We start from the raw sequence: 22,056 nt of genomic DNA on the forward strand, positions 1-22,056 counted from the left end.
TCTTATCTAAAGTTTCAACCCTCTCCACATTCTGTCCCAATGGGATTCATCCCGGGATACAAAGATGATTCAATATACACAAATCAGTAAACATGATATATCATGTTAACAGAATGAAGGGCAAAAGCCATATGATAATCTCAAAAGATACAAAAAAAACATTTGACAAAATTCAACACATTCTATCCCTATTCCCTGCCCTTTCTTTATAGCATTTGATATATGTTATTGTCTGTCTTCTCCATTGGAATGTAAACTACATAAAAACAGGTACTTTGGGCTGGGTGCAATGGCTCACACCTCTAATCCCAACACTTTGGGAGGCCAAGGCCGGTGGATCACTTGAGATCAAGAGTTCGAGACCAGCCTGATCAACATGACGGAACCCTGTCTCTACTAAAAATACAAAACTTAGCTGGGCGTGGTGGCTGGCACCTGTAATCCCAGCTACTCGTGAGGCTGAGGCAGGAGAATCGCTTGAACCGGAAAGTAGAGGTTGCAGTGAGCCAAGATCATGCCACTGCACTCCAGACTGGGCAACAGAATGAGACTCCATCTCAAAAAACAAAAACAAAAAAAGCCCCAAGTACTTTGTATTGGTCACAACTGCGTAACCAGCACACAGAAGAGTACCTGGCACAGAGTAAGGAGCTCAATAAATATTTATTGAATCAATAAATGAGTCAATGGATGAATGGGATTTCTAGTCTGAACACCATCCAATAATATAGTTTAGGGTTTTTTTTTTTTTTTAATGGGGAAAAAAAGGAACCCAAGTATGCATCCTTAAAGACAAAAATTAATTCAGCTTGATTCTTCTCAAATTGAGGTAAATTTTTTTTTTTTTTTTTTGAGACAAGAGTCTCGCACTGTTGCCCAGGCCGGAGTGCAGTGGCACGATCTTGGCTCACTGCAACCTCCGCCTCCCAGGTTCAAGCAATTCTCCTGCCTCAGCCTCCTGAGTAGCTGGGGCTACGGGCACATGCCACCATGCCCGGCCAATTTTTTGTATTTTTAGTAGAGACGGGGTTTTACCATATTGGTCAGCCTCATCTCAAACTCCTGACCTCATGATCCACCCAACTTGGCCTCCCAAAGTGCTGGGATTATAGGCATAAGCCACCACGCCCAGCAGGCAAAATTTTATAGTACATTTTCAGCAAGATATTCTAGCTATTATTTTTTTTAAACTTCAGAATTCCTTCTAAAAGTAAAATTTCAGTTAGTTTATTTAGTCCTTAACACTTAAAAACTGAAGCTACAGACACACACATACACATATACATATACAATACACACAAACAAAATAGACCAGTTCCATGAAATCAGACATATACAGGAACGTCTTGATTACCCAACAAATCCTCTTCCCTTCCTTCCCTCATCAAATTGCTATGATTGAAGGCCCAGGAAGTTACCAACTACTTAGGGCTTTTAGAGTCATACATGTTGCATCCTGTTAACTTGGTGCTAGTGCTGTTGTTCACAGTAAGAGAAATGAAAATATCCCCAGAGGCAGCAAAGTATTTTGCATGTTTATGCCTGTGAATTAACTGTCACCACATATTGCCTGCTGTCTTCCATCAATGCAGCTCATAGTACCCCAAAATGTGAAAAAATCCTACCACAAAACAGATGTGTCTTTTCATGTATAATTTGGTAGAAGGCAGAGCCTGATGATGAAGGGGTCCATTTTTCACTGGTAGGCTAAAAAAAATCTAAATCTTTAAAAATCAGTTAGCCACACCAAGGCTCTCCTAAGCCATGAACAGAAGGCCAGTCTGAGTACTCCTTGAGGATGGCAATCTGTTAGTAAAATGAAAATGGGAACTCAAGGTGAGCCATTTTGCTCTAGCAATGAGGAGGGAGTTTTGTCCAGTATGCTCAGTTTATGTCGACATTCATTTAATATTGATTGTTGTAGTTTATGCCCTCTGCTCTGGGAACGGAAGAATGATGAACACTACTTCTTATAAAAAGTTTCAAGCCTTGTAACCCCTGTGAAAATAAATAGTCCAAATACCAGCTCCATTTCTTTCCCTGCAGGCACAGAAAAAGGAAAATTACTTATCAAATATTTTACTATGCTTTTTCTCTATTTCCTTCTCTTTCCCTAGGAAGAGTTTGCAGCATCCTGCATGCACATATCAAAATTAGTTCCGGGGGAAAATGAGCTCAGTCACTAAGTAACATTTAAACCAGAAAGTACCCAATTCCAAGGGCTAAACATCCATTTTATTATGTTGGCAAAAAAATTTAAGTACTACGCAATGGAAATGTGTCATCATTCTCACACTCTAGGAGATAACATAGGAGCCGATATTATTACATTACTGCCTATATTAAATATGTAAATAGCAGTTTTTGATAATGAGATAATTATATATGGTTTGTTTTTTTATTTTTTGAGATAGGATTTTGCTCTGTTTGTTGCCCAAGCTGGAATGCAGCAGTGATCACAGCTCGCTGTAGCCCCGACTTCCCAGCCTCAAGCAATCCTCCTGCCTCAGCCTCCCGAGTAGCTGGGACCACAGGCATAAGCCACTATGCCTGGCTAATTTTTTAAAATTTTAGTACAGGCATGGTCTTGCTACATTGCCCAGGATGATCTCAAATTCCAGGACTCCGGGTGCGGGGGCTCATGTCCATAATCCCAGCACTTTGGGAGGCCAAGGCGGGTAGATCACCTGAGGTCAGGAGTTCGAGACCAGCTGGCCAACAGGGAGAAACATCTTCTCTACTGAAAAAACAAAAATTAGCCAGGCATGGTGGTACACACCTGTAATCCCAGCTTCTCGGGAGGCTGAGGCAGGAGAATCACTTGAACCCGGGAGGCAGTGGTTGCAGTGAGCTGAGATTACACCACCGCACTCCAGCCTGGGGGACAGAGGAAGACTCCTTCTCAACAACAACAACAACAAAAAAATCCAGGCCTCAAGGGATCCTCCTGCCTCGACCTCCCCAAGTGCTGGGATTGCAGGCATGAGCCACAATGCCCGGCCTATGTACGGTTTTGTTACACCAGTCTCATTACAGTCACACTTTATATATATGCAACTGTAACTATCAAGAGTTATATCCTAGATAAGACTAGAAAGAATAAGTGCCAATAAATTCACATTAAAGTCATTGGAATGAATTTGGAAGGCAAACACTTCATTTTGACTTTGTGGAGGCAGCAGGCTTAAGGTTTGGAAAAAAGGAAAGGCATAAATTCTCTTGATGAAATTAAGCTGTATGAAATCCCTCAACATGATGAAAGTAAATTTATTTACCTGAATAGAGCTCACGTTTACTGTCCTTTCTTCTGGGCTTTCCTTAAAAACAAACAAACAAAAAACAAAACAAAACAAAAAAGAAGTGGGGAGATATGGGGATAGAAATACTTGGTTAGTACAAATCATCAGAAAATTAAGATGGCACTTCACTTGCTCATTTGCAAAGTTCTATTCCTACCATCACTTTTGGATTCCTTTCAAATATCCATCAGCTTTAAGAAATAACATTTTAAAAATTATTGCTAAGTTAAAACTCCTAAACTATGTATAACAGGCCGGGTACTAACCCAAACACCCATCAATCAATGAGTGGGTAAATCAACTGTGGCATATATATGATGAAATACTACTCAGCCATAAAAATGAATGAATTAATGGCATTTGCAGCAATCTAGATGGGATTGGAGACCATTATTCTAAGAGAAGTAACTCAGGAATGGAAAAAAAAACATCGTATGTTCTCACTCATAAGTGGGAGCTAAGCTCAGGATGCAAGGGCATAAGAATGACACAATGGACTCTGGGGACTTGGGGAAAGGGTGGGAAGGGAGTGAGGGATAAAAGACTACAAATTGGGTTCAGTGTATACTGCTCGGGTGATGTGTGCACCAAAATCTCACAAATCACCACTAAATAACTTACTCATGTAACCAAATACCATCTGTCCCCCAAAAACCTATGGAAATAAAACATTGAAAAATAATAAATAAATAAATAAACAAATAAATAATTGTTAATTATTTTTCCCTTTTAGCAATAAATCAATCTTCCTGAGGCTATTCCTTCCCCTTTCAGATGGGAATAATGGTGCCTAAACTTACAACCTTACAGGACTGCTTTGATAATCAAAGAGTCAATGTATATTGTGGTACTTAAAAAAAGAGGATAAGGCAGGAGCGGTGGCTCACACCTGTAATCCCAGCACTTAGGGAGGCCGAGGAGGGAGGACTACCTGAGGTCAAGAGTTCGAGACCAGCCTAACCAACATGGTGAAACCCATCTCTACTAAAAACACAAAAATTGGCTGGGTGTGGTGGCGGGTACCTATAATCCCAGCTACTCAGGAGGCTGAGACAGGAGAATTACTTGAACCCAGGAGGCAGAGGTTGCAGTAAGCCAAGATCGTGCCATTCCACTCCAGCCTGGGTGACAAGAGTGAAACTCTGTCTCAAAAAAAAAAAAAAAAAAGAGGGTAAGTTATTAAACAAAGGCAAGGCAAAACATTAGTACCATCATAATAATTATTATCATTACAATCATTTACGGCTGCACTTGACTCACTTGTCTTTATGAAGTTCAACATTACCTCATAAAAGTCTTACATGACAATCTAGCCTGAGCTATTTTCCAAACTAAACTGGTCACTTATATGCTTTAACATTTTTTATTCAATAGTCAAATCTGTTTGTTTCCAAGAATCTATAAGACTTGTAAAAAGAGTTTTTGGTCGCCCTTCCTGAATTTAGTAAGCCTGTGTGCTATAGAGGGTTACAAAAAAAAAAAGTACCCAGTAATGTGTAAAAGGGAATTGTTATCCATCACCAAACAGGATTTATTCTAAGAACGCAAGGTTGGTTAAACATCTGAACCTCAATTAATATAATATACCATATCAGTAGAATAGAGGACAAAAACCACAAAACCATGTTTATAGATGCAGAAAAATCGTTTCACAACATCTAACACCCATTCATAAAAAAAAAAACAAAAAAAAAAAAAACATTCGGCCAGGCGTGGTGGCTCACGTCTGTAATCCCAGCACTTTGGGAGGCCGAGGTGGGCAGATCACCTGAGGTCAGGAGTTCAAGACCAGCCTGGCCAACATGGTAAAACCCCATCTCTACTAAAAATACAAAAATTAGCCGGGCGTGGTGGCAGGTGCCTATAATCCCAGCTACTTGGGACACTGAGGCAAGAGAATTGCTTGAACCCAGGAGGTGGAGGTTGCAGTGAGCCAAGACTGCACCACTGCACTCCAGCCTGGGCAAGAAGAACGAGATTCCACCAAAAAACACCATTCAACAAACTAGAAATAGAAGGGCAGTTCCCCAACCTGACAAATGACAAAGTGAAATGTTTCTCCCTACGATTAAGTGGCCATTCTTGCCATTTTATTCGACATAGTACCTGAGGTTCTAGGCAGTACAATTAGGCAAGACAAAGAAAAGGCATTCAAATTTAAAAGGAAAAAACAAAACTATCTCTATTTGCAGAAGACATAATCTTGTATGTGGAAAATCCTAAGGAATATACCAAAAAGCTGTAAAAACTAATAAATGAGTTCAACAACATTATGAGATATAAGATCAATATATGGATGCAGATCAATTGCATTTCTATATAATAGCAATAAGCAATCCAAAACTGAAATCAAGAAAAATATTCCATTTATGATAACATCAAAAAACACAATACTTAGGAATAAATTTAACCAAAGAAGTATAAAATTTATAATCTGAAAACTGCAAAATATTGTTGAAAAAAACTGAAGACCTACATAAATGGAACAACATATGATGTTCATGCATTGGAAGAATATTATTAGGATGGCAATACTACCCAAATTTCTACAGATTACAAGCTATTATCTATCAGAATAGCAGCTGGATTCTTTTTTTTTTTTTTTTTTTTTTGAGACAGAGTTTTGCTCTTTCACCCAGGCTGGAGTGAAGTGGCGCAATCTCAGCTCACTGCAACCTCCGCTCCCCGGGTTCAAGCGATTCTCCCACCTCAGCCTCTCGAGTAGCTGGCAGCTGGGATTACAGGCATGTGCCACTACGCCTGGCTAATTTTTGTACTTTTAGTAGAGAAATGGCCAACATTTCACCATGTTGGCCAGTCTGGTCCCAAACTCTTGACCTCAGGTGGTCCACCCATCTCAGTCTCCCAAAGTGCTAGGATTACAGGTGTGAGCCACTGTGCCTGGCCTGGATTCTTTATAGAAATTAATAAGCTGGTTCTAAAATTCATATGGAATTTCAAGGAACCAAGAATAGCCAAAACAATCTTGAAAAAGAAGAACAAGTTGGGGAACTCATATTTCCTGATTTCAAATCTTACTACAAAGCTATACTAATCAAGACAGCATTTACTGGCATAAGGATAGACATATAGATCCATAAAATAGAATTAAGAGTCCATACATCTATGGTCCATTGATTTTAGACAAGGGTGCCAAGACATTTTAATGGGAAAGAGTAGCCTTTTCAACAAATGGTGTGGGTACATTTGTGTACTCACACACACAAAAATGAAGTTGTATACTTAAATCACAACATATACAAGAGATAAAACCGATTTTAAAAACCCAAATATAAGAGTTAAAACTATAAAATTCTCAGACAAAACAGAGGAGTAAATCTTTATAACCTTGGGTTAGGCAGTGATTTCCTAAGCTCTGACAACAAAAGCATAAGCAATAGGAAAAAAAAGTGAAATTTCATTTCATCAAAATTAAAAACTTTTGTAAATCAAAAGACATTAACAAAAAAGTAAAGACAACCCACAAAATTGGAGACAACTTTTGCAAATTACATATTTGATAAAGGATTTGTATCTAGAATGTAAAAGAACTATTATAACTTGATAATAAAATCACAAATAAACTCATTAAAAAATGAGCAAAGGGCCAGGTGTGGTGGCTCACACCTGTAATCCCAGCACTCTGGGAGGCCAACCCGGATGGACCATTTGAGCCCAGGAGTTCCAGACCAGCCTGGGCAATATGGTGAAACCCTGTCTACAAAAAATGAGTCAGGAGTGGTGGTGTGCACTTGTAGTCCCAGCTACTCAGGAGGCTGAAGTGGGAGGATCAATTGAGCTCTGGAGTTCAAGGCTGCAGTAAGTTGTGATTGTGCCACTACCCTCCATCCTGAGCTACCGAACGACCATCTCAAAAAAAAAAAAAAAAAAAGTAAGAAACTAAAAAACTTAAAAAAAAAAAAACTTAAACATTTCTATTCTGAATAGAATTTCTCCAAAGAAAATATATAAATGATCAATAAGCACATGAAAAGATGTTAAACATCAATAGCTACCATGGAAATGCAAATCAATACCACAATGAAATACCACTTCACACATCCAGGATGGCTAGAACCAAAAAAAAAAAAAAAAAAAAAAAAAGATAAAAAGTGTTAGGAAAGAGGTGGAGAAAATGGAACTCTCACATACTGCTGATGGGAATGTGAAATGGTGCTGCCACTTTGGAAAACAGTCTGGAAGTTCTTGCAGTGGTTAAACATAGAGTTACCATATGATCTAGTATTCCCACTCTTAAGTATATATACCCAAGGTATATACACCCAAGAGAAATGAAAACATATGTCCACACAAAACCTTTTACAAGAATACTTATTCACAATCACCAAAAAGTGAAAACAACAAAAATGTCCATCAATTGATAAATGAATACAATGTGTCATATCTATCAAAGGAATATTATTTATCAGTAAAAACAAAGTACTGATACATGCCATAAGACAGCTGAATGCTGAAAACATTATGCTAAGTGAAAGAAGCCAGGCAGGGCACTGTGGCTCATGCCTGTAATCCCAGCACTATGGGAGGCTGAGCAGATTACCTGAGGTCAGGAGTTAAGAGACCAGCCTGGCCAACATGGTGAAACCCTGTCTCTACTAAAAATACAAAAAATTAGTTGGGCATGGTGGCAAGTGCCTCAGGAGTCTAAGGCAGGAGAATCGCTTGAACCGAGGAGGCAGAGGTTGCAGTGAGCCGGAATGGTACAACTGCACTCCAGCCCAGGCGACAGAGCAAGACTCTGTCTCAAAAAAGAAAAAGAAAGAAGCCAGTCACAGAAGACCACATATTGTATGATTTCATTGATTTGAAACTTCTAGAGGCCAGGCCGGGTGGGTCACGCCTGTAATCCCAGCACTTTGGGAGGCCGAGGTGGGCGGATCACAAGGTCAGGAGTTCGAGACCAGCCTGACCAACATGGTGAAACCCCGTCTCTACTAAAAATACAAAAAAATTAGCCAGGCATGGTGGCACACGCCTGTCATCCCAGCTATTGGGGGGCTGAGGCAGGAGAATAGCTTGAACCCGGGAGGCAGAGGTTGCAGTGAGCCGAGATTGCGTCATTGCACTCCAGCCTGGGCAGCAGAGCGAGACTCCATCTCAAAAAAAAAAGGAACTTCTAGAACAGGCAAATACATAGATATATAAAGTAGATTAGTGTTTGCTTAAGACTGGGAGGTGGGAGGCCATGGGGAATGATAGCTAAGGGGTGTGATGTTTCTTTTGGGAATAATGAAAATGTTCTAAAATTGATGATAGTGATGGATGCACAGTTCTATGACTAAACTAAAAGCCATTGAACTGTGTATTTGTTTTTTGTTGTTCTTGTGTTTTGTTTTTTGTTTTTTTTGAGATGGAGTCTTGCTCTGTCACCTGGGCTGGAGTGCAGTGATGCCATCTCGGCTCACTGCAACCTCTGCCTCCTGGGTTCAAGTGATTCTCCTGTCTCAGCTTCCTGAGTAGCTGGGACTACAGGCACGTGCCACAACGCCTGGCTAATTTTTTGTACTTTTAGTAGAGATGGGGTTTTGCCATGTTGGCCAGGCTGGTCTCAAACTACTGACCTCAAGTGATCTGCCTGCCTTGGCCTCCCAAACTGCTACAATTACAGGCATGAGCCACCCCGTGCCTGGCCTCATCATGCTATTCTACCTTTGTTATGTTTGACACTTTTCCATAACAAAAGGTAGGTTTTTTTTTTTTAAGTAACAAGGTGCTAATGCTACGGTAAGGAGTTACAAGGCCAAAATATAGAGGATGATAACCCAAAGAAGTCAGTCTAATACTCAAAATCACTTTTGGCCTGAGGGAATTTGCCAATCCAGAGGAATTTGCTACCAAAGTGAACTGTACTTCCACGGCCTCAAAGAACTAAGGTAATTAAATTCAGAGCACAGGGTTTTCCAAAATTGGGAACTCTTTTTTTTTTTTTTTTTTTGAGACAGAGTCTGGCTCTGCCGCCCAGGCTGGAGTGCAGTGGCCGGATCTCAGCTCACTGCAAGCTCCGCCTCCCGGGTTCACGCCATTCTCCTGCCTCAGCCTCCCGAAAATTGGGAACTCTTATAAATCATGCCCCACTTTAAACTTGGAAACCCAATGGGCTATACTTTCAAGGTAAGACGTAACCAGAAGTAAATTAGTCCTCTTACAAGCTTGCAGTCTGACCTCCTATAGTTCAGGGAATCTCAGACACAGAACTTGGATTAGGGTAGTGCCAGACAAAGAGCACCACTGGGTACCAGTAAGAAGCAAAGGCAAGTCCTCTGTGCAGAAAGATATCATTTCAGTGTTCAAATTATTTCTACAAAATAATAGTCCAAGTATCCAGCACATGGTCAAAGATAACCGGGCACACAAAGAAACAAAGCAGTATGAGGAAGAAGCACAAAAGAGGTAAAAAAAAAAAAAAAAAAAAAAAAAAAAAAAAAAAAAAAAAGCGGGGAACAGAAACAGACATTCAAAAACTTCAGACGATGGAATTATCAAATACAGATTATAAAACAATGCTTACTAAGTTTAAAGAAAGGAAACACTGGATGGAAAAAACAAAAAGCAATAGAAATGGTTATCTCAAGGCAGAAGATGGTAAAAGATGGAAGAGGAAAGGATAGAAGAGAGATTTTCATAGTATAGAATTATGTACATTTTTACATATTTCAAAATAAAATCTAAAAACAAAAAGTAGCCAGGCACAGTGGTGCACACCTTTAATTCCAGCACTTTGGGAGACTGAGGCAGGCATCTCGCTTGAACTCAGGAGTTTGAGACCAGCCTGGGCAACATGGCGAAACTCCATCCCTACAAATATGAAAAAACTAGCCAGGAGCGTTGGCACACGCCTGTAGTCCCAGCTACTCAGGTGGCAGAGATGGGAGGATCACTTGAGCCCCCGAAGTCAAGGCTGTAGTGAGCCAAGATTGTGACAGTGCACTCCATCCTGGGGGACAGAGAGTGAGAATGACACCTTGTCTTAAAAAGAAAAATAAGGCAATCTGTAAAACACGAAAACAAACAGAAATAACAAATATACCTAACTGCATGTAAAATACAGTATGTGCACCTTACATTTGCAGAAGGATTTAGTCCAGCAGGAAAAAGACCTGCAAACATTTAAAATTTCATCTAGTAGCCTCATGTTAGTAGTAATATGAATATTATTAATTTGACACAGGTTTTTGTATATTGTATGATAAGTTATTATGAAGGCAAGAAAAGAGAAAAAGACAAGAAGAAATATCAGAAAATCACTATACTATAGTCTCTGAAATTCTTCTATGTAGTTAAAAAATATAATTCTTACTCAAATATTCAAATCAATCAATATGGTTTCAGAGGCTTATGTATTATTTTCCTCAGCATCTAGTCCTTGACTACATTTCAAAACCTCATCTCCTACCATGTTATAGTCTAGCCCAGTGGCTCTCAACTCTTGTTGTATATCAGAACTATTTAAAAGGTGGGTCCTGAATGTCACCCTAGAGTTATTAAATCAGAGTCTCAGCATGGGAGCAGCTAAGGATGTACACTTTGAAAAAGCACCACTGGCTGGGCGCGGTGGCTCATGCCTATAATCTCAGCACTTTGGGAGACCGAGGCAGGCAGATCACCTGAAGTCAGGAGTTCAAGACCACCCTGGCTAACATGGTGAAACCCTGTCTCTACTAAAAATATAAAAATTAGCCGGGCATGGTGGCGGGCACTTGTAATCCCAGCTATTCGGAAGGCTGAGGCAGGAGAATCGCTTGATCGTGGGAGGCAGAGGTTGCAGTGAGCCAAGATCGCACCACTGTACTCTAGCCTGGGCGAAAGAGCGAGACTCCATCTCAAAAAAAAAAAAGCAAAAAAAAAAAAAAAAAGCACCACTGACAACTCTGCTGCTCAGTCAGTGTAGAATCACCGCTCTAGCCCTATAATTCTACCTCATGTTCCTCAAACATGACAGGCTCTAACATAGGGGTCATCCAACCACAGTCCAAGACCAAAACTCTAGCTCAACACCTGGCTTTGTAAATAAATTTTTTACTGGAATACAACTATAACCATTTGTTTATGCTTTGTCTACAGTTGCTTTCATGCTACAATAATAAAGTTGAGTACTCTTGACACAGACCATGTGGCCTGTAAAATCTAAAATATTTACAATCTGGCCCTCTACAAGAAAAGTTTGCTGACTTCTGTTCTATATTTGCTCTGCATCTTTGCACTTTTCCTCAAACTCTGTTCCTATCTTGACAAGCTCATGTTCACACTTCAAAATTTCAATCAGCATCATTTCTGCAAATCCTGAACTTAGCACCCCTTTATATTTTTTCATCTCTGTACTTTCTCCTATTATATCACTCATTATTGTTTTTTCTAAGATGTCTGTTTAATGACTGCTTCCCTGACTAGATGTTAAGCTCTCTGACGACAACACTCAGAGGGTCTTACTCACTATAGTGCCTGGTTCATTGTATACGTATATTAAAATTTATTCAATGAATATCTCCCACACCCTGCACACTTTTTTTTCATTTTGTTAGATTTCTCAATGTTTCGGTCTGTTAAGGGAATCCTGAGTCCAACTTCTTTCAGGTTATTTGTAATTCCACCCTGTTGTCTCATCCATGCATTTCAGATACTACCATTTGAGTTCTTCTCCATGTCACACACACATAATGTTGAAAGTGACAGGGCTGAGAATTAAGTCCTAAAAGGACACACACAAACATAAACCCTCCTCCATTGATATCAATCCATTAAATCAGCAGTCTTTGACTAAGATTCTAACTCTAATTGTACTATTATCTAGCCTATATTTTCTATCTTGTCTAGAAGGATTTTATGAGAGCTTCCACATCTATGAAGCCTTTCCTTACATAGCACCACCTCTACCCAGGCAGGACTGGACTAATCACTCCCCCATCCTTCTTACAACTGAACCTTTTCTCATTTTGCCACACTGTATTAGAGTAATTTGTTTACAAGCCTATCTCTGCTACAAGCCCAAGCTCTCTTAGAGGACAGAAACTTACTTAAATTAACTGGAATCTCAGAGCCTAGCACAATGCCCAAAATTTAGTTGTTACTTAAAAAAAAATTACCAAACACGTGTCTTACAATTCAGACACATTAAATTTATGGCATTTCCTATATACGCCATCACAGTATTACAATACAAAATCTAAAAATTCTTTCAATACCCTTACCTGCAGCAAAAAGGAAACAGCATAACTCAAGAAAGAAGGATGATGGATTACATTTAAACTGTTTTTATATTCAGTCACTCCAGTTTTTTCTAGGATTTCAGGGTCAATATATATTCCTTTCCCAAAGGGTTTAGACGTCCACAGGCAACCAACCATTGATGTCAAATAGTGATTAAATTCTTGATAAGTCTTGCTGCTGAAATTGAACTCTGATTTTGTCTAACGGGAAAGAAATAAAAAATTGTCACTATCACCTATTTTCCCTTTCCTTCTTATTCCCATCAGGTCATAAATATCTAGACTTAATTTTTAAACAAAAGTGATTTAACACAGAGCTTTCTTATTCATACCTTTTGTACCAACTCATTTTTCTTTGCAGCAGTCAAATTTTTACGATACCTAACAGAAAAAACAAACAGAATGAAACATTTAACATGACTTTGAATATAATGCCTTTGAAATGGTAAAATTAAAAAAAAAATACATTTTAAATGTAAATATATGCAAATGTGCATATACACAAATATCCAGTGGTCTAGTTAAGGATTTTATCCTTTTGTGGTACATTCTCCTCAAGTGAAAATTAACAGAGGCTCAATAAATTGTATACTTAAGTTGTATACTTGACTAAATAAAAAATAAGCAATGAAAAATGCTTTCAATGTTTCACTATTAAAAATTTAATAGAATTCTCACTCATAAATGGGAGTTGAATGATGAGAACACATGGACACAGGGAGGAGAACATCACACACTGGGGCCTGCCAGGGGGTGGGGGGCAAGGGGAGGAAGAGCATTAAGACAAATACCTAATGCATGCAGGTCTTAAAACCTAGATGATGGGTTCATAGGTGCAGCAAACCACCATGGCACATGTATACCTACGTAACAAACCTGCACGTTCTGCACATGTATCCCAGAATTTAAAGTAAAATAATAAAAAAAAAAATTAATAGAGGCTCAAAAGCAGTCACTGATATAGAATATATTTTCCTAATGTAAAAAAAAAAAAGGTGCAGCGGAAAGGATAAAGGGGAAATTCTTGTCTGAGAACTATTAACAACTAATTAGTTTTTTTTTTTTTTTTTTTTTTGAGATGGAGTCTCGCTCTGTCGCCCAGGCTGGAGTGCGGTGGCCTGATCTCAGCTCACTGCAAGCTCCGCCTCCCGGGTTCACGCCATTCTCCTGCCTCAGCCTCCTGAGTAGCTGGGACTACAGGCGCCCGCCACCACGCCCGGCTAATTTTTTGTACTTTTAGTAGAGACGGGGTTTCACTGCGGTCTCGATCTCCTGACCTTGTGATCCGCCTGCCTCGGCCTCCCAAAGTTTTTAAACATTTTAACCTTGACACATTCCTACAAGTTATGCCAACAAGGTCTACACTAAGCTGAGCATGGTGGCTCATGCCTGTAACCCCAGCACTTTGGGAGGCCAAGGTGGGTGGATCACCTGAGGTCAGGAGTTCGAGACGAGCCTGGCCAACATGGTGAAACCCTGCTCTATGAAAAATACAAAAAATTAGCCAGGCGTGGTGGCAGTCGCCTGTAATCCTAGCTACTCAGGAGGCTGAGGGGGAGAATCGCTTGAACCCGGGAAGCAGAGGTTGCAGTGAGCCAAGATTATGTCACTGCACTCGAGTGATAAGAGCGAAACTCCGTCTCAAAAAAAAAAGTCTACACTTATGGACTGAAGAAACTAATTTCAGTCCACAAGTGAAAGAATTAGAGGAGACCAGAAATAATACTTACAGTTTCACATAATTGGCAATAGCTCCCCTTATCTCCCAGAAAATGTTATTTTTACCAGAGAAGCTACAAACACTCAAAGCAATTATCACCAAATGACTAATTTTTCCTGAAGACACAGCAACTAGAATGAACAACGCTGAGTGCAACAGTACCATTGCACAACAAGTCCTTAACTATGAATTTTTTTTTTATTCCGTAGCCACAGCAGTGGAGGAGTTAAAAACAACACGGCTACCATGGCCTCATATCGGAAGGTCATGTCCAAAAGCAAGCCACATTTCCGATTTCCAGAGGCCCTGGCAGAAGACGAGTAGGAATATTTATTGTATTATAGCTGAAAGAGGAAGAGAGAATTATAATACATTGTTTTGTAAAATGGTAAAAAGGCTTTGTACCTGTGCATAATAAAACACAGCTGGTTCAGGATGCTGGTATCCAGGCTGAGGAGTGCAGAATAGAAGATCCCAGGAGGAAACAACACCACTAACGGAAGGTTATAATTTATATATATGTCACACACCTTGGAGGAAGAATGATAACATCAGTATATAGAGTATTCCCCAGAACTCCTCAACTAAGTTCACCCAAAGAATCATCAGTATAAGATAAGCAATAATATAACATTAGCTTTGGACATGCCTAACTCCTAAATAAACAAGTAACTACAAGCTTGCTTAAAATATACTTCACCAAACATCAACCACGCTATAGAGGATTATTTCCAGAAGGCCATTACTCAAATCTTTCATTCTTTGGCGGGGAAAGGTCTTAAAGTTAGGGGACAGGGTAGATTAAGGAAGTATTTCTTTCTCCTTAAGTCCCATAATACTTACTTATCATATGAGTTAGCTGTCAACCTAGAAAACAAAGGAGCATGCTTCTAAGCAAATGCATAACACAAGACAACTAGGTATTAGTAAAGAGAGGAAGCTGGGAAAAGTGAGACTATAATGGATACTTCATGGATAATATTAAATTGGTGCAAAAGTAATTGTGGTTATTGCTATTGTTTTCAATGGCAAAAACTGCAATTACTTTTGCACCAACCTATAGTTCTGTCCAGGTCATATACTATAAAACAATAAAAGGGTACTAGGTAGCAAGAGAAGTAAGGCAGTTGAAAGGTAGAAATTGAGATCTGAAGAAACAACAAGATATTTTTGGTTTCTGCCAGGGTTGGGAACGGGATGAACAAAAAATAATGCTAACAATAGACTTCTCTCTAGGGCCAGTATTAACACAGGTCAATGTAGTGGTACCTGGCCCTAAATAAAGGCATTTGTTTTTCCACTTTGTTTATGAAAGTGAGTTATTCTGGGGAGAAAATAATCATGAACTTCAAAATGTGAGGTTATTTTAATGATGCTAATAAGATCATAGCCCACCTTAATGGTTGTATATAAAATTTAAACAATAAGCCAGTAAAGTGGACAGCCTTCACAAAAATCCAAATGGGGAAAATGTAATGTGTACTACCTTCTCATAGAAATCCAAAATAAAGTGCAGCAAGAAAGTACTGTTGCTCTCCAAGCGCATTGCAGTAGTGGATAACCACCCTACATAGTGGATCAGTTTAGACACAGAGTTCATGGATCCACCCAAAGTTGTCTCTCTGCAATAAGAAACCATAACATTCAGATACAGAGTAAGAATAGTGTTCACAATTTCCAAGCTAAAGCTAAATAATATAAAGCAAAAAGTTGGTGAAGATTTTAAAAACTATCAGTGCTCCAATGTATAATTCACTTTTTAAAAAAATCACAGTGATTACTCACAAAACTACACTTAGCCCTCCAGGGAACCATTAAGATGAATTCATAGAACATTCTAAGCAATCAGACTCTACTAGTAAATACCAGAGAAATAAAGTATTAAGCTCCAAGCAGATATGAAAATTCTCAAGTGAGATATATAAAAACCATTAGAAAAATAGGTATTCCATTAAAAGTTAAGTGGGGAAAAAAAGTTCACATAAAAGTGACATGAAAAATTCAGGGCCGGGCACAGTGGCTCACGCCTATAATTCCAGCACTTAGGGAGGCGAAGGTGGGGGGCTCTCTTGAATACAGGGGTTTGAGACCATCCTGGGCAACATAACAAAAACCCCGTCTTTACAAAAAATACAAAAATTAAGTGAGGTGGTGGCGCATGCCTCTAGTTCCAACTACTCAAGAGGCTGAGGTGGGAGGATCACTTGAGCCTGGGAAGCAAAGGTTGCAGTAAGCGAGATTGCACCACCGCACTCTAGCCTGAGCAACAGAGCAAGGCTCTGTTTAAAAAAAAAAAAAAAAAAATTCAAGCCAGGTGCAGTGGCTCACACCTGTAATCCCAGCACTTTGGGAAGCCAAGGCAGTTGGATCACTTGAGGTCAGGAGTTCGAGACCAGCCTAGCCAACATGGTGAAACCCTGTCTCTACTAAAAATACAAAAATTAGCCAGGTGTAATGGTGGGTGCCTATAATCCCAGTTACTCGGGAAGTTGGGCCAGGAGAATCGCTTCGGGAGGTGGAGGTTGCAGTAAGCCAAGATCATGCCACTGCACTCCAGCCTGAGCAACGGAGCAAGACTCTGTCTCAAAAAAAAAATTCAGGATAAAATGTGAAAATGAACAAAATGATACAATAAACTAGAAAAAATGAGAACTAATTTATCCCAACCAAATCAAAAGTGATTTAAAGGAATAAACATTAAAATGACTTTAGGAATCATTTCCTATACTGTCAGTAACACTGCAACACAGATCGAAGGAAAACTACAGTACACAAATAAAAACTCAGTTTTGCCTTAATTCCTGAGCTAAAATGCTATTAAACATATTTTCACTTGAATTTGGCTGGGGTCAGTGGCCCACGCCTGTAATCCCAGCACTTTGGGAGGCCGAGGCAGGCGGATCACCTGAGGTCGAGAGTTTAAGACCAGCCTGGCCAACATGGTGAAACGCCACCTCTACTAAAAATACAAAAATTAGCCAGGTATGGTGGTGCACACCTATAATCCCAGTTACTAGGGAGGCTGAGGCAGGAGAATCCCTTGAACCCAGGAGGTGGAGGTTGCAGTGAGCCAAGATCATGCCATTGCACTCCAGCCTGGCCTGGGCGACAGAGTGAGACTCCATCTCAAAAAAAAAAAAATACATTTTATATATATATATATTTTTTCACTTGAATTCAATTCAACCCTAAAAGGGAATTAGCAAAATTTCTGGCATCTTTTATTCTTCTAGTAAAAAAGCAGATCTGGCTATTTTATATTATCCCCGGATCAATGAATGGAGTCTCTTACAGTACATATGGGTATTACTTCAATCCATCCATCTACTCACCACTGTCCTTCAATCTTTGACAATGTTAAATGGATTAGGAAAAGACTTACAAATTTGAATTCATAGCTTTGCCCTCCTATCTAGGTAGTTAACAATGGTTATGCATAAGGAAAAGAACATGTATAATCTTAGAGTTTCAGAGATGATGATAACTCTACTACTGCCCACCACGATAATTCAGTGCCGAGGCAATCAAGGAAGGATCAGGAGACCATTCAAATAGGTGAGCAACTACACATAGCCAGCTGGCTATTTGCAAAACTATATCCTTCTTTTTTTTTTTTTTTTTGAGATGGAGTCTCACTCTGTCGCCCAGGCTGGAGTGCAGTGGCGCAATCTCAGCTCACTGCAACCTCCTTCTCCCAGGTTCAAGCAATTCTTGTGCCTCAGGCTGAGTAGCTGGGATTACAGGCATGCACCACCACACCCAGCTAACTTTTGTATTTTTACTAGAGACAAGGTTTCACCACATTGGCCAGGCTGGTCTGGAACTCCTGACCTCAAGTGATCCGCTGGCCTCAGTCTTTCAAAGTGCTAGGATTACAGGCATAACTGTATCTTAACTATGATTTTTGGTAGCACTTGGCAACTGTGTCTGAAATAATTTGAAACAATGACAATTGCTCAGCACAGCCTCTTTTGAAGTGTTTCTCCACAAGACACTATTGGCATTTTGGATGAAACAATTCACTGTTCAGGACTGCCTCCTACTTCCCACCCACTGGAGCACATTGAGCATCCCCATCTTCCACATACTAAATGATGGTTGCAACCTCTTCCCAGTCACTGTGACAACCAGAAATGGCCCCCTTTGAGAACCACTGTTGAGAAGTTTTCTACCCTTCTCTTTTTATGATATATAACTACAATTTACTCCCTTTTTGACAGTGATATGGCATATGGTTACATGACAAAAATAGGGCATTATACCTATATTTACTAAATAAAAATAATTATTGAAAACTTGAGCTATACTATATAATGCCAAATATTGATATGGCAAGCAAAATTATCCACATGTATCTCCATTTATATAAGAATTTTAGAAAACAGAATTCCTTTTTAAATTGTCTACCTTAACTTATGACACTAATAAAAGAGGAATCCTAAGATTTTTGAAAAGATAATACAGAAATTGTAAGGCAGCTATTTCAGGGGTACCAGAGACTTACATTGCAAGTCGGCCAAAGATTATAGATGCAAACATACTATTTTGTCAAATCTCTTGCCCATCTGGGGGAATAGAGAATGAATAAATATGGGTCCAGGCTCAGCAGCCCACAGAGGGGAATGCAGGTTAGGCAGAACCACAAGTAAAAGAGAGGAATTTCGGACTGGATGTGGTAGCTCACGCCTGTGATCCCAATACTTTGGGAGGCCAAGGCAGGAGGATAGCTTGAGCCTAGAAGTTCAAGACCAACCTGGACAACACAGTGAGACCTTGTCTCTACAAAAAAAAAAAAATTAGCCAGACGTGGTGGTGCATGCTTGTGGTCAGAGCTCAGGGGCTGAGGTGGGAGGATCGCTTGAGCCTGGGAGGTCGAGGCTGCAGTGAGCTAAGACTGCGTCACTGTACTCCTGGGAGACAGAGCAAAACCCTGTGTCAAAAAAAATAGTGGGGAGGGGGGAAGGTGGAGGCAATTTCAAACATACTATTCTTAATGTAATTTAGATAGAAGAGATTAAAAGTTTAAGTGGAATTTCTTTATAATAGTGGTTCTTGGCCAGGCACAGTGGCTCACACCTGTAATCCCAGCACTTTGGAAAGCTGAGGCAGGTAGATCACGAGGTCAAGAGATCGAGACCATCCTGGTCAGCATGGTGGAACCCCATCTCTGCTAAAAATGCAAAAATTAGCTAGGCGTGGTAGAGAGCACCTGTACTCCCAGCTACTCGGGAGGCCGGGGCAGAAGAGCTCGAACCCGGGAAGCGGAGGTTGCAGTGAGCCAAGATTGCGCCACTGCACTTCAGCCTGGAAACAGAGACCCCGCCACAAACATAAGATAAGATAAGATAAGATAAGATAAGATAAGATAAGATAGTGGTTCTCAAACTTCAGCTTGCACCAGAATTATGGTAGTGTTAAAACAGATTACTGGGCCCCAACTCCAGGATTTAATTCAGTAGATCTAGGGCAAGACCTGAGATTTGCATCTCTAACAAGTTTCCAGGTTATGCTGATGATCCAAGGACCATATTTTGAGAAGCACAGCTTTACAAGATGTTTACTACCCACTAATGCTCCATTTCCTTCTAAAAGTGATCAGGTGTATATGGAAACAATGTAATAATGAATATGAAGAATTAAAAACAATTTTCCAGGTCTTAAGAAGCTTCTATTCTCTATTCTCCTACCAAAATAGGAAACTACTATGGGGATAAGAACATACAGAAAAATTAGTCTGGGCTCATCTTTTAGCCAAGCTAACCACCAGCTATTTATAACTGAAGCTAAGGGGAATTTGAACATTGGTTAGATATTTAAAGATACTAAGAACTACTGGCCAGGCACAGTGACTCACGCCTGTAATCCCAGCACTTTGGGAGGCCAAGGTGGGTGGATCACTTGAGGTCACGAGTTCAAGACCAGCCTGGCCAACATGGTGAAACCCCATCTCTACTAAAAACACAAAAATTAGCCAGGCATGGTGGCATGGCATGCGCCTGCAGTCCCAGCTACTCGGGAGGCTAAAACAGGAGAATTGTTTGAACCCAGGAGGCGGAAGTTGCAGTGAACTATCATCACCCCACTGCACTCCAGCCTGGGCAACAGTGAGACTCTATCTTAAAGGGGGAAAAAAAAAGAACTGCTAATTTTTTAGGTGTCATACTAGTACCATTTTTTACAGTTGAAATGGGAGCTGAGTTTTGCTTAAAAATAATCGAAGAGAAAGGTGAAAGGTATTATAGATGAAAAAAGGTTAACCAAGAGTTGATAACTGTTGAAGATGGGTAATGGACACAGAAGGGTAACACTGCAGTGTTTTCTCTACTTCTGATTATATTTGCAATTTTCTATAATGTAGTTTGTCAAATGTCAAAAAATAATGTGACTGATAATAGAATTTAGAAGAAGCGGCCGGGCGCAGTGGCTCACACCTGTAATCCCAGCACTTTGGGAGGCCGAGGCAGGCGGATTACCTGAGGTCAGGAGTTCGAGACCAGCCTGGTCAACATGGCAAAACCCCATCTCTACTAAATATACAAAAAAAACGTAGCTGGATATGGTGGCACATGCCTGTAATCCCAGCTACTTGGGAGGCTGAGGCAGAAGAATCGTTTGAAGCTGGGAGGTGGAGGTTGAGGTGAGCCGATATTGCGCCTCTGCACTCCAGCCTGGGTGACAGAGCAAGACTCTATCTCAAAAAAAAAAAAAAAAAAAGAATATAAGAGAAGGCAAAGATTTTAAGTAGAAAGAGTCAAAACAACCTGATTATGCCGTTCCTTGAAATTTAGTCTTTTTTACTTTGAAGGTAAAGCACACATTTAACAAAAACTTAGGGCTCTTATTTTAAATGCCAAAGTTAAGATAAATTAACACACATAACCAAAATACAGCACAGAAACATAAAAACAAAGTTGTACGCAAAATTACGTTACAGATTTTTCTAGCTGTCATGTAAATTGGCTTTAAATGTAAGAATATATTTTATAAAATGAGTTAAACTGAATGAAAGTCAAAGTTGCAAATTCTAATCTCAGCTCTCTAGTGTTTTCTTGTATTAACTCTTGAAAGAAGTCACTTAGCAGATAAGGGGTTGCTTTCTGATTTATATAATAGGAACTTAGAGAAATAGTCTTCCTTTCAGGATTGTGGGGGAAGAAGAGTGAAAAGTCACAAAAAAAGTCTTCCAGAAAAGTACTACTAAGCATTTACATGAAAAAATTAGGTTTCATGCCACACTATTAAACATATGCAAACATTTGTATACAGATCGTCTCTTGTGGAAGACCGTTAGATAACTCACAGAGGACTGTTTGTAACAGGTTTCATGTGAATGTCCATAGAAAGCCACAACAGCCAATTCTGCAATAGCTCTTTCAGACTCTGAAGAACACTACACTGAGGGGGACAAAACGAAAAAAGATTCATGAAATCATTCAGACATAACAGTGTTCAGAACTAACAGAGGCTTAGAGATGAAAAGGACCATGGAGATGACCACATCCAATTTCGAACCCAACAGCTGCTTCTACAACATGATTAGTCTCCAGAAGACAGACGAATGCCACGTACAAGTTTATTTTGCTATTTTCTCTACAAGAAACATACCTCAACAGGACTGCCTAACTTATCAGCCTAGAACAGACTTTTCTCTAAATTACTTCCATTTATAACAACTATTACATCATCAAATAAAAACAGCATCTATATCATCCCCCCTCAGAGAACTTTTGAAGTTGCTACAGATATGAATTCCTCTCCCTTTTTACCTTGTGGTCTACACTTACAATTTGCCACCTTTTTGACGGTCATAAAA

General features: G+C 39.7%; 1 protein-coding gene across 4 annotated transcripts in view; it reads right to left on the minus strand.

The window, feature by feature from the left end:
* Positions 1-1,210: 1,210 nt before the first annotated feature.
* The window catches only part of LOC105499308 (centromere protein I), a 65,017-nt gene continuing 44,171 nt past the window's right edge, over positions 1,211-22,056 (minus strand). For 3 of the 4 annotated variants that reach the window (XM_011771831.3, XM_011771830.3, XM_071089277.1), the window contains exons 17-23: positions 21,544-21,638; positions 15,730-15,865; positions 14,649-14,773; positions 12,856-12,904; positions 12,506-12,724; positions 3,276-3,317; positions 1,211-2,040 (exon numbers count right to left, since the gene is read on the minus strand). In XM_011771831.3, the coding sequence (XP_011770133.2) occupies positions 1,906-2,040; positions 3,276-3,317; positions 12,506-12,724; positions 12,856-12,904; positions 14,649-14,773; positions 15,730-15,865; positions 21,544-21,638 (801 nt within the window). In that variant the 3' untranslated portion in view covers positions 1,211-1,905. The remainder of the gene's footprint in view (positions 2,041-3,275; positions 3,318-12,505; positions 12,725-12,855; positions 12,905-14,648; positions 14,774-15,729; positions 15,866-21,543; positions 21,639-22,056) is intronic. The other variant, XM_011771832.3, reaches the window with a different exon arrangement.

Source organism: Macaca nemestrina, chromosome X (genome assembly GCF_043159975.1).
Source record: "Macaca nemestrina isolate mMacNem1 chromosome X, mMacNem.hap1, whole genome shotgun sequence".
NCBI classification, from domain to species: Eukaryota; Metazoa; Chordata; class Mammalia; order Primates; family Cercopithecidae; genus Macaca; species Macaca nemestrina.